The 13,326-nt window shown below is 47.7% G+C and overlaps 1 protein-coding gene across 8 annotated transcripts in view; it reads right to left on the bottom strand.

Annotated features, from left to right (window-relative positions):
• Positions 1-13,326, bottom strand: part of LOC125456566 (dynactin subunit 1-like) — a 216,923-nt gene that overhangs the window by 76,613 nt on the left and 126,984 nt on the right. For all 8 annotated transcript variants that reach the window (XM_059650884.1, XM_059650863.1, XM_059650866.1 and 5 more), the window contains 4 exons: positions 13,071-13,268; positions 9,026-9,230; positions 8,702-8,780; positions 851-1,010 (listed from right to left, as the gene is read on the bottom strand). In XM_059650884.1, coding sequence (XP_059506867.1) covers positions 851-1,010; positions 8,702-8,780; positions 9,026-9,230; positions 13,071-13,268 — 642 coding nt within the window. The remainder of the gene's footprint in view (positions 1-850; positions 1,011-8,701; positions 8,781-9,025; positions 9,231-13,070; positions 13,269-13,326) is intronic.

Genomic DNA, 13,326 nt, shown 5'->3' with positions numbered 1-13,326 from the left:
AGATGGAAGGAGACATGCTGGAGGTAAGCAAAGAGGTCTTTGGGACAGATAGAGGACTCTTGTCCAAAGAAATGGGCACGGAGGAGAAGCTGACACAAGAGTTTGACATCATGTTGTGCCCAAAATTCCTTAAGGTGGGGACACAGATGGGTACAACTGAGCCCTTTGCTAGTACAGAATGTTCAGCATTGGAGAGCGAAAGTTTTGAAGGGATGGTGAATAGGGTAATTAAGGCGGCATTTGGGACACTTGCCTTTCTCAGATATGGTATGGATAATAAGAGGAGGGAGGTTATGCTGGGGCTGTACAACACTTTAGTGAGGCCACAGCTGGAGCACTGTGTGCAGTTCTGGTTCCCACATTATAGGAAGGATTTGATTACACTGGAGGGGGTGCAGAGGAGATTCACCAGGATGGTGTCTGGGATGGAGCATTTCAGCGATAAAGAGAGGCTGGATAAGCTTGGGCTGTTTTCTTTGGAGCAGGGAAGGTTGAGGGGAGGAACCTGATAGAGGTCTATAAGATTATGAGGAGGGTGGACAGGGTGGATAGAAAACAGCTGTTCCCCTCAGTCAAAAGGTCAAAAACAAGGAGACAGAATGTTAACATGAAAGGCAGGAGGTTTACAGGGGAATTGAGGTTAATTTCTCACCTAGAGATTGGCGATCTGGATGAACTGCCTATGAGGGTTGTGCAGGGGGGAAAACCTAACAAGTATTTTGATTAACACTTGAAATGACATAACATTCTAGCCTCTGCGTCAAATGCTGGAAAGTGCGACCAGCTTTTTTGGTGCAGACTTAATGGGCTGAAGGGTCTCTTTCAAGGCAAACGGTCTCTACGCTCTCACCTGTTCCTTCAGCTCATCGATGGTCTTTTCGGCCTGTTTCATTTCCTCCAGCAGTTTCTCCCGCTGCTGTCTCAGGCTCTCCAGCTCACTGCACTTTTTCTCCATCACTTTCTGCAGTTTGCCATGCTCCTGCTTTTCTGAGGCAGACAGGTCCCGCATTCTGGTGGGAAATCACAGGATCAGTGACAGAAACAGATCCTGAGACCAGTCTTTACCGGGATGACAACTCACACACAACTAAATCCCAGAACAACCTGGGGCTTTCAACTCCTTGGGACAGGTGACGGTGTGTGGTCATGCCACTGTACTGCTAATGCAGAATTCAAAACAGAGCACGGCACAGGGTCAAATTTAAACTCAATACATACCTGAATTGATCAGTGATGGCTACAAACAGCCATCTGGCTAAGGTCCTTTAGGAAAGGGAACTGTTGTCATTGGGACTCTCATGCTTCAGGGAGAGGCGCTTTTCTCAGGCTGATGGCGAGTCTTTAAACTATTTTGGCACAGGAATGGCTTACAGAGTGAAGAGGCCAAAAGGTGTAAGACATGGACAAACCTAGTGAATGAACAGATGGGATCTGCTTCTGCTGAAACTCAGAAATGAGGTGCTCTGTGATGCTGAACAACAGATTATCTGCTGTCCATATTTACCTCATGCAAATTTAGATGTGTTGTATTGACATAGTCGATTGTCTGTCTCTCTCTCTCACTCTCATTGAAACAGAGGATGAAGGGAAATGAGCAGAAAGCAGGGGGAGGGAGGGAGTGAGCGGGGTGGAGAGGGGGACAGGGAGAGGCCCTATGATTGGATTAGTAACTGGGAGTATAATGTTATTGCTGTTACTGAGACTTGGTTGAGGGAAGAGCAAAATTGGCAATTAAATATCCAGGAGATGCTTCAGGCAGGATAGTGATAGCAGAGCTCAGAAAGAGGAAGGATGCAGTAACAATGCTGGGGCTGTACTAGAGGCCTCCCAACAGCGAGCGTGAGATAGAGGTACAAATATGTAAACAGATAAGGGAAAGGTGTAGGAGAAACAGGGTGGTGGTGATGGGAGATTTTAATTTTCCCAACATTGACTGGGATTCACTCAGTGTTAGGGGTTTAGATGGAGCAGAATTTGTAAGGAGCATCCAGGAGGGTTTTCTAGAGCAGTGTGTAAATAGTCCAACTCGGGAAGGGGCCATACTGGACCTGGTGTTGGGGAGTGAGGCCGGCCAGGTGGTTGGAGTTTCAGTAGGGGATTACTTTGGGAATAGCAATCACAATTCCCGAAGTTTTAGAATACTGATGGACAAAGACGAGAGTGGTCCTAAAGGAAGAGCCCTGAACTGGGGGAAGGCCAACTATAGGAAGATTCGGCAGGAGCTGGGGAATGTGGACTGGGAGCAGCTGTTTGAGGGTAAATCCACATTTGATATGTGGGAGGCTTTTAAAGAGAGTTTGATTAGAGTGCAGGACAGAAATGTCCCGGTAAAAATGAGGGATAGAAAGGGCAAGATTAGGAACCATGGATGACAGGTGAAATTGTGAGGCTAGCAAAGAGGAAAAAGGAAGCACGCATAAGGTCTAGGCGACTGAAAACAGAAGAAGCTTTGGAAGAATATAGGGAATGTAGGACCAATCTGAAACAAGGAATAAAAAGGGCTAAAAGGGGTCAGGAAATATCTTCAGCGAACAGGTTTAAGGAAAATCCCAAAGCCTTTTATTCATACATAAGGAGCAAGAGGGTAACTAGAGAAAGGGTTGGCCCACTCAAGGACAGCAGAGGGAAGTTATGCGAAGAGTCAGAGAAAATGAGTGCGATTCTTAATGAGTACTTTGCGTCGGTATTCACTGAGGAGAGGGACATGACGGATGTTGTGGTTAGGGAGTGAGGATTGATTACTCTAGGTCAAGTCAGCAGAAGCCGGGGCGGGGAGGGGGGAAAGAGTGTTGGGTATTCTAAAAGGCATTCGGGTGGACAAGTCCCCAGGTCCGGATGGGATCTATCCCAGGCCCGTACTGTGCTGTAATGTTCTATGTATGTTTTAGATGATGACGTCAGCTTGTACGAGGGGGCACAGCTACAAATTGAGGGGTCATAGATTTAAGACAGATCTCAGAAGCAGGTTCTTTACTCAGAGTGGTAAGAGTATGGAACGCCCTGCCTGCCGATGTAGTTAACTCAGCCACATGAGGGGCATTTAAACAGTCCTTGGATAAGCAGATGGATAATGATGGGATAGTGTCAGGGGAGAGTTAGTTCACAGGTCAGCACAACATCAAGGGCCGAAGGGCCGATTCTGCACTGTGTTGTTCTATGTTCTATACAAAGAGATTGGAGAGCTGGGCAGATAACTGGCAGAAGGAGTTCAATCCAGGCAAATGCGAGGTGATGCATTTTGGAAGATCTAATTCAAGAGCGAACTATACAGTAAATGGAAAAGTCCTGGGGAAAATTGATGAACAGAGAGATCTGGGTGTTCAGGTCCATTGTTCCCTGAAGGTGACAACACAGGTCAATAGGGTGGTCAAGAAGCAATATGGCATGCTTTCCTTCATCGGACGGGGTACTGAGTACAACAGTTGGCAGGTCATGTTACAGTTGTATAGGACTTTGGTTTGGCCACATAGGACAGAAAACATTACATCACAGTACAGGCCCTTCGGCCCTCGATGTTGTGCTGACCTGTCATACCGATCTCAAGCCCACCTAACCTACACTATTCCATGTATGTCCATATGCTTATCCAATGGCGACTTAAATGTACCTAAAGTTGGCGAATCTACAAGCGTTGCAGGCAAAGCGTTCCATTCCCTTACTACTCTCTGAGTAAAGAAACTACCTCTGACATCTGTCCTATATCTTTCACCCCTCAATTTAAAGCTATGCCCCCTCGTGCTCGCCGTCACCAATCTAGGAAAAAGGCTCTCCCTATCTAACCCTCTGATTATTTTATATGTCTCAATTAAGTCACCTCTCAACCTTCTTCTCTCTAACGAAAACAGCCTCAAGTCCCTCAGCCTTTCCTCGTAAGACCTTCCCTCCATACCAGGCAACATCCTCGTAAATCTCCTCTGCACCCTTTCCAAAGCTTCCACATCTTTCTTATAATGCGGTGATCAGAACTGTACGCAATACTCCAAGTGCGGCCGCACCAGAGTTTTGTACAGCTGCAGCATAACCTCTTGGTTCCAGAACTCGATGCCTCTATTAATCGAAGCTAAAACACTGTATGCCTTCTTAACAGCCCTGTCAACCTGGGTGGCAACTTTCAAGGATCTGTGTACATGGACACCGAGATCTCTCTGCTCATCTACACTACTAAGAATCTTACCATTAGCCCTGTACTTTGCCTTTTGGTTACTCCTACCAAAGTGCATCACCTCATACTTGTCTGCATTAAACTCCATTTGCCACCTCTCAGCCCAGTTCTGCAGCTTATCTATGTCTCTCTGCAAACTACAGCATCCTTCATCAATATCCACAACTCCACCGAACTTAGTGTCCTCTGCAAATTTACTCACCCATCCTTCTACGCCCTCATCCAGGTCAATTATAAAAATGACAAACAGCAGTGGACCCAACACCGACCCTTGCGGTACACCACTAGTAACTGGTCTCCAGGATGAACATTTCCCATCAACTACCACCCTCTGTTTTCTTTCAGCAAGCCAATTTCCGATCCAAACTGCTACATCTCCCACAAACCCATTCCTCCGCATTTTGTACAATAGCCTATTGTGGGGAACCTTATCGAACGCCTTGCTGAAACCCATATACACCACATCAACCGGTTTACTCTCATCGACCTGTTTGGTCACCTTCTCAAAGAACTCAATAAGGTTTGTGAGGCACGACCTTCCCTTCACAAAACCGTGCTGACTATCCCTAATCAATTTATTCTTTTCTAGATGATTATAAATCCTATCCCTTATAACCTTTTCCAACACTTTACCAACAACTGAGGTAAGGCTCACTGGTCTATAATTACCAGGGTTGTCTCTACTCTCCTTCTTGAACAGGGGAGCCACATTTGCTATCCTCCAGTCATTTGGCACTATTCCTGGACACAATGACGAGTTAAAGATCAATGCCAAAGGCTCGGCAATCTCCTCCCTGGCTTCCCAGAGGATCTGAGGATAAATCCCATCCGGCCCAGGGGACTTATCTATCTGCACCCTCTGTAGGATTTCTAATACCTCTTCCTTGTGAACCTCAATCACACATCGTCTAGTAGCCTGGATCTCAGCATTCGCCTCGACATCATTATCGTTTTCTAGCGTGAATACTGTTGAAAAATATTCATTTAGCGCTTCCCCTATCTCCTCTGGCTCCACAAACAACTTACCACTACTATCCTTGATTGGCCCTAATCTTACTCTCGTCATTCTTTTATTCCTTAAATACCTGTAGAAAGCCTTAGGGTTTACCATGATCCTATCCGCCAACAACTTCTCATGTCTTCTTCTGAGCTCTCTCTTTAGGTCTTTCCTGGCTACTTCATAGCCCTCAAGCACCTTAACTGAGCCTTCACATCTCATCCTAACATAAGCCTTCTTCTTCCTCTTGACCAGAGATACCACTTCCTTCATAAACCACGGCTCCCGCACTCTACAGCTTCTTCCCTGCATGACAGGCACATACTTATCCAGGACACACAGGAGCTTTTCCTTGAATAAGCTCCATATTTTTACTGTGCCCATCCCCTGCAGTTTCCTTCCCCATCCTATGCTCCCTAAATCTTCCCTAATCTCATCGTAATTGCCTTTCCCCCCAGCTATAACTCTTGCCCAGTGTTATACACCTATCCCTTTCCATCACTAAAGTAAACATAACAGAATTGTGATCACTATCACCAAAGTGCTCATGGGGTAATGAGTACAAGAGTTGGCAGGTCATGTTACAGTTGTGTAGGGCTTTGTTCCGGCCACATTTGGAGGACTGTGTACAGTTCTGGTCGCCACATTACCAAAAGGATGTGGATGCTTTAGAGAGGGTGAAGTGGAGGTTCACCAGGATGTTGCCTGGTATGGAGGGTGCTAGCTATGAAGAGAGGTTGAGCAGATTAGGATTATTTTCATTAGAAAGACGGAGATTGAGGAGGGACCTGATTGAGGTCTACAAAATCATGAGGGGTATAGACAGGGTGGATAGCAAGAAGCTTTCTCCCAGAGTGGGGGACTCAGTTACTCGGGGTCATGAGTTCAAAGTGAGAGGAGGAAAGTTTAAGGGAGATATGCGTGGAAAGTTCTTTACACAGAGGGTGGTGGGTGCCTGGAACGCCTTGCCAGCGGAGGTGGTAGAGGCGGGTACGGTAGCGTCACTTAGAATGTATCTTGACAGATACATGAATGGGCAGGGAGCAGAGGGATACAGATCCTTGGAAAACAGGCGACAGGTTTAGATCAAGGATCTGGATCAGCGCAGGCTTGGAGGGCTGAAGGGCCTGTTCCTGTGCTGTAGTTTTCTTTGTTTGGCCAACTTCATCCTTACTGTCAAGAACTTCGCTTTTAACACCTCTCATTTTCTTCAGGTCAGACGGGTGGCCATGGGTACCCACATGGACCCCTGTTATGTCAGTCTCTTCATGGAGTACTTTATTCATTCATGGAATGAGGGTGTTACTGGCTAGGCAGCACTTTTTGTCCATCCATAGCTGCCCGAAGGTCAGTTGAGAGTCAATCACATTGCTGAGAGTCTGGAGTCACATGCAAGTCAGACCAGGTGAGGATGACAATTTCCTTTCCTAAAGGACATTAATGAACCAGTTGGGTTTTTCCAACAATTGACAATGGATTCATAGTCACCATTAGATTCTTAATTCCAGATATTTATTGAATTTAAATTTCACCATCCACCGTGGCTGAATTTGAATCCAGGTCCCGAGAACATTATCTGGGGTCTGGATTAACTGTCCAGCAACAACCTCACTTCAAAGCCTCTTCCAGGATGCCTTATCTGAAGAAGTTACCCTCCTCCCTCCGGACCAACCTCAGGGGATTTCTCTCCCACTGCAACTCTCTTGTCCTCTCCACCTATCTTCTCCTCTATCCATCTTTGATCCACCTTCCGCTCTCTCCCTATTTATTTCAGAACCCTGTTCCCCTACCCCTTTTCTGATGAAGGATCTAGGCCTGAAATGTCAGCTTTTCTGCTTGGCCTGCTAGGTTCATCCAGCTCCACACTTTGTTATTTTGCTGGAACATTAACTGGGTTTCTAGATTAACAGTCCAGTGATAATACTAGGCCATTGGTCTCTCCTGTTGCCTGCCACTTTAACACACCACCCTGATCCCTGGCCAATGTCTCTGTCTTGCTGCAGTGTTCCAGTGAAGCCCAACACGAGCTGGAGGAACAATACCTCACTTTCCGCTTGGGGACCCTACAGCCCTCCGGACTCAATATTGAGTTCAATAATTTTAGGGCCTGAACTCTCTCATGTCCCAGCTCTCCACCCCACGCACTCGGGCTTCTTAACACATATACTGCCATTACACACAATCTACTTTTAGTCAGTAACAGTCTCCATTAAGAAAGGGCTGTTTATTTTCCTAGCTCCCCAACTGCCCCCACCCAAGGTCGTTACCCGCTTGTTTGTCTATCTAACTCTCCCTCTCTCTCTCTCGGCTGTATCCTGGCCTATTGGTTACTCCCTAACCCTCTCCCCCAACACTATCTTCTGCAGACAAACCAACATTTTCCTAGCTACCATCACTTCTGAGGAAGGGTCACCAGACCCGAAATGTTAACCGATTTTTTCTTCACACATGTTGCCAGACCTGCTGAGCTTTTCCAGAAATTTCTGTTTTTGTTTCTGATTTACAGCATGCACAGTTCTTGTGGTTTTTATTCAGTTGGAAAGTTGAGTGGAGGAATGGCTGATGGAGTTTAATCTGGACAAGTGTGAGATAATGCATTTTGAGGTGAAATGCAAGAGGAAAGTATAGAGTAAATGGCAGCAACCATTCGGAGCATCAATACACAGACAGATCTTGAGGCGCATGTACATAGCTCCCTGAACGTGGCAACATAAATGGATCAGGTGGTACAGAAGGTGTACGGCATGCTTACCCTCATCAGTCGTGGGATTGAGTAGAAAAGTTGGCATGTCATGTTGCAGCTGTATATGACTCCACTTGGACCACATTTGGAGTCGTGTGCGCAGTTCTGGTCACCACACTAGAGGAATGATGTGGAGGTTTTAGAGAGGGTGTTATCATGGTTCACCATGATATTGCCTGGATTGGAGTGTATAAGGAGAGATTGGACAAACTTGGATCTTTTTTGCTGGAGTGTCGGAGGCTGAGGGGCGACTTGATAGAATTATATACAATTATGACAGGCATGGCAAGGATGGATAGTCTGAGTCTTCTTCCCAAAATGCAAACGTGAAATACTAGACGGCATAGGTTTAAGTCATAAGGGAAAAGTGTAACAGAGAAAAAGGTGCTAAGGGACAGGAAGGGGAAAGGAGGTTCAGAGATTGCAGGTCAGGTGGTGGGTGGAAAAGAAAGGGATGAGAGGGAGGAATGGTGGTTCAGAGTCAGGGAGTCAGCGTCAAGGAGGGGGGAGACAGAGGTGGGAAGAGACAGAGAGAGAGAGAGAGACAGAGAGAGACAGAGAGACAGAGAGAGAGAGAGAGAGAGAGAGGGAGAGAGAGAGAGAGAGAGAGGGAGAGAGAGGGAGAGAGAGGGAGAGAGAGGGAGAGAGAGGGAGAGAGAGACAGAGACAGAGAGACAGACAGACAGAGAGAGAGAGAGACAGAGAGAGAGAGAGACATATGGATAAAAAATGCGAAGCATGGAGAGATTCAGGGAGGTGCAGAGCCAAAGTTAGACACCCAAACTGTTCCATCACTAACCTGACAAGAGCTTCCTTCAGTCGGGCATTCTGCTCCTCGAGCTGCTTGACCTGGTAACTGGAGGCAGCTCCATCAGTCCCTGCATACAGCAAATCTGGTTTTAATACAGTTGCCACAAATTCACAACCCTGTCCCACAGTGCAGCATGCACTCCGCACTGACCCTCTGACTGTACAACAGTCGCTCAGTGCAGCACAGGGCTGTCAGTCTGGCTTATGATTTATCCCCTTCATCTTGTGATACTGCCTCTACTGAACAGGAATACCTGTGCTGTTTCCTGTGTGAAATTGGACTGACCATACTCAACCTTGTGCAAATTTTTACCTTTCTCTTCAATCTCATGCTTCAGGATCTCCAGGTCCATTGTCAACTCCTCAATTTTCTCCTTCAAGCTGTCGACCTCCTGCTGGAGAGATTCTGCTCGCTCCTCTGCCATCTCTTTGTCTAGAGTGGCCATCTCAATAGCATCAGCGGTGTCAGCCATCTCCTCCATGTAGCGGTCTCTAGCTTCAAGGGCATCTTTTGCTTCCTAAAAAGTGAGGTGATAACACAGCTCAAATATATTCTCATCAAGTAAACAGCCACAATATATAGCTGAGACATTAAACACAGCCCTGGAATCAACCCTTGCAATTAAACAAAGACCTAGAAATAGCCAGAGTTACTAAACACAGGCCCAGCAATAAAGAATAAAGCAGAGTACAGCACGGGAACAGGTCCTTTGGACCACCAACACTGTGCTGAATCATGATGCCTTTCTAACCCAACAGCCTTTTGCCCCTAAGTGGTCCATATCTCTGCATTCCCTGCCTCTTCATGTATCTGTTTATGATGCCTCTCAAACATTGCTATTGCACCTGCCTCCAGCCCCTCCTCTGGCAGCACATACCAGGCACGAGCCACCCTCTGTGTTAAAAAAGTTCCTCTCGCACCTCCTTTAAAATCACCCTCTTTAACATTAAGCCTGTGCCCCCTAGTAACTGATATTTCTACCCTGGGTAAAGGGCTCCAACAATCTGTTCTGTCTATGTCTCTCTCAGTTTTGTAAACCTCTATCACATTACCCCTCATCCTTCAATGTTCAAATGAAAACAAAGTGAGTTTGTCCAGTCTCTCCTCAGAGCTAACACCCTGCAAACCAGGCAACATCCTGATAAATAATTTCTGTACCCTCTCCAAAGCCTCCACATCCTTCTGGTAATGTAGTGACCAGAACTGTGCACAATATTCTAATTGCGGTTGAACTAAAGTTCGATACAGCTGCAATATGACTTGTCAATTTTTATACTCTATGCCCTGATCGATGAATACGAGCATGCCATGTGCCTTCTCAAGCACCTCATCTACTTGTGTTGCTCTTTCAGGGGACTATGGACCTGCACACCTAGATCCTTCTGCATGTTGAAGCTACTTTTTTTGTATTCATTCATGGGGTGAAGGCATCACTGTCTAGGCAGCATTTATTGCCCAGAGGGCAGCTAAGAGTCAACCACATTGCTGAGAGTCTGGAGTCACATGGAGGCCAGACGAAGTAAGGATGGCAATTTCCTTCCCTAAAGGACATTAGTGAACCAGATGGGTTTTTCCCAACAATTGACAACGGATTCATGGTCATTATTAGATTCTTAATTTCAGATATTTATTAAATTCAAATGTGACCATCTGCCATGGCAAGATTCAAACCCAGGTTCCCAGAACACTAGAGATAATGAGAACTGCAGATGCTGGAGAATCTGAGATAACAAAGTGTGGAGCTGGATGAACACAGCAGGCCCAGCAGCATCTCAGGAGCACAAAAGCTGACGTTTCGGGCCTAGACCCTTCATCAGAGAGGGGGATGGGGAGAGGGTTTTGAAATAAATAGGGAGAGAGGGGGAGGCAGACTGAAGATGGATAGAGGAGAAGATGGGTGGAGAGGAAAAACTGCTCGATGTCCAGAAGTGATTGGTATCTGGCTCCGTAGGCAGGCGCTGAGGAAGGTGATGTGGCTGTGGTGCCTGGTTTGCTTCAGGACATGGTCGAGCAGTTTCAAGGCCAAAGGGATGACAAGAGAGTTGCAGTGGGATAGAGATTCCCTGAAGTTGGTACGGCGGGACGAGGGTAACTACTTCTCCAGCATCTGCAGTTCCCATTATCTCTGCTCACAATTTTAACCTCACTGCGAAGCCTGTTCCAGGGATGCCTAACCTGAAGAAGGCACCCTCCTCCCTCTGGACCAACCTCAGGGAATCTCTCCCTCACTGCAACTCTCGGTCCATCTTCGGTCCACCTCCCCCTCTCTCCCTATTTATTTCAGAATCTTCTCCCCATCCCCCTTTTCTGATGAAGGGTCTAGGCCCGAAACGTCAGCTTTTGTGCTCCTAAGATGCTGCTTGGCCTGCTGTGTTCATCCAGCTCCACACTTTGTTATCTTTGTTTTCCCAGAACATTATCTGGGTCTCTGGATTAACAGTCCAGCGATAATACCACTAAGCCATCAACTTACCCTAACCCAGTTTATCTATATCCTATTATATCCTCTGGTAGTCCTCCTCACTATCTGCAGCTCCCCCAATCTCTGTGTAATCAGCAAACTTACTCATCAGGCCAGTCACATTTTCTTCCAAATCATTTACATACATTACAAACAGCAGGGGTCCCAGCACTGATCCCTTCAGAACACCACTGGTCACAGATCGCCAATCAGATAACCACCGTTCCACTGTTACTCTCTGTTTTCTATCACTGAGACAGTTGTGTGTCCACATTCCCAGCTCACTGCAGATCCCATGTGACATCACCTCATGTACCAGACTGCCATCAGGGGCCTTGCTAGAGGCCTGGGTAAAGTTCATGTAGACAAATACAGCCCTCACCAATCATCTTGATCACTTCCTCAAAAAACTCAATCAGATTTGAGAGATACAACCGCCCCAACACAAAGCTATTACTAATAACTCCATATTTCTCCAAATCTGAATAACATTTGTTCCTAAGAATGACCCTGGCAGTTAAATGCCCCGCCCCAACAATGCACGCTGTAATTAACGAGCGCCCCCAACCCCAACAATGTGCGCTGTAATTAATGAGCCCCCCCAACCCCGGCAGTGCACGCCATAATTAACGAGCTCCCCCAACCCCAACAATGTGCGCCGTAATTAACGAGCCCCTCCAACCCCGGCAGTGCGCGCTGTAATTAACGAGCTCCCCCAACCCCGGCAGTGCGCGCCGTAATTAACGAGCTCCCCCAACCCCGGCAGTGCGCGCCATAATTAATGAGCCGTCCCCCCAAATCTGGCAGTGTGTGCCATAATTAACGCTCCCCGCCCCCAAACCCCGGCAGTGCGCGCCGTAATTAACAAGCGCCCCCCAACCCCAGCAACGCGCGCTGTAATTAGCGAGCTCCCCCAACCCCGGCAATGCGCGCCGTAATTAACGAGCCGTCCGCCCAAACCCGGCAGTGCGCGCCGTAATTAACGAGGCCCCCCCAACCCCGGCAGTGCGCGCCGTAATTAACGAGCCGTCCCCCCAAACCCGGCAGTGCGCGCCGTAATTAACGAGCCCTCCCCGCCCCCACCCAACACCGGCAGTGCGTGCTGTAATTAACAAGCTCCCCCAACCCCGGCATTGCGCTCCATAATTAACGAGCTGCCACCCCCCCACCCCCCCAAAACCCAGCAGTGCGAGCCGCAATTAACACGTCCCCCCTCCAAATCCCCGGCAGTGCGCGCCGTAATTAGCGAGCCCCCCCACAACCCCGGCAGTGCGCGCCGTAATTAACGAGACCCCACCAACCCCGGCAGTGCGCGCCGTAATTAACGAGCCCCCCCCAACCACAGCAGTGCGTGCCGTAATTAACAAGCCGCCCCTCCAAAACCCCGGCAGTGCGCGCCGTAATTAACGAGCCCTCCCCAACCCCAGCAGTGCGCGCCGTAATTAACAAGCCCCCCCAACCCCAGCACTGCGCGCCGTAATTAACGAGCCCTCCCCGCCCCCCACCCAAAACAGGCAGTGCGCGCCGTAATTAACGAGCCCCCCCCCCCAACCCCGGCAGTGCAAGCTGTAATTAACATCGCGCGTGGTAAACACAAATTGTTGCTTTGTTTGTGATCGCTTTGAACTCAATTAACATTCGGGACTGTAGAAGAAGCCGTTTCCCTTCCTAGATAACCAAGTGTGAAGCTGGATGAATACAGCAGACCAAGCAGCATCTTAGGAGCACAAAAGCTTGTGTTCATCCAGCTCCACATTTTTGTTATCTCAGATTCTCCAGCATCTGCAGTTCCCATTATCTGTTTCCCTTCCTGTTACTCAGCAAGCTGTGATGGTTCAGTCTGTGACTGAGCGACGGGGGAGGGTGATGCAAATTAAAACTGAGTAAAACATTAACCTTTTTGGCCTCTTTGAGTTGCCGCTGAAGTTCATTCTGCTGTTCCTGCATCTTCTGTTTCCATTCCTGCAGTTGCTCAAACTGTATCTTGAACTTCTCCAGCTCTTTTAGTTTGGCTCGATCCTCATTTCTCTTCATTTTCAAAGTCTCTAGTTTCTCTTCAAGATCCTTCACCTGGGTTCGGAGAGTCTCCTCTTCCTACAAAGACAGGACACCCATGGCAATTTGTATTTATCTTGACACAGCCCAGATGCAG

The sequence above is a fragment of the Stegostoma tigrinum genome, chromosome 1 (assembly GCF_030684315.1).
Source record: "Stegostoma tigrinum isolate sSteTig4 chromosome 1, sSteTig4.hap1, whole genome shotgun sequence".
In the NCBI taxonomy this organism is placed as follows: Eukaryota; Metazoa; Chordata; class Chondrichthyes; order Orectolobiformes; family Stegostomatidae; genus Stegostoma; species Stegostoma tigrinum.
The sequence above is the reverse complement of the archived record's forward strand: the minus strand, read 5'-3'. Positions and strand labels throughout refer to the sequence as shown.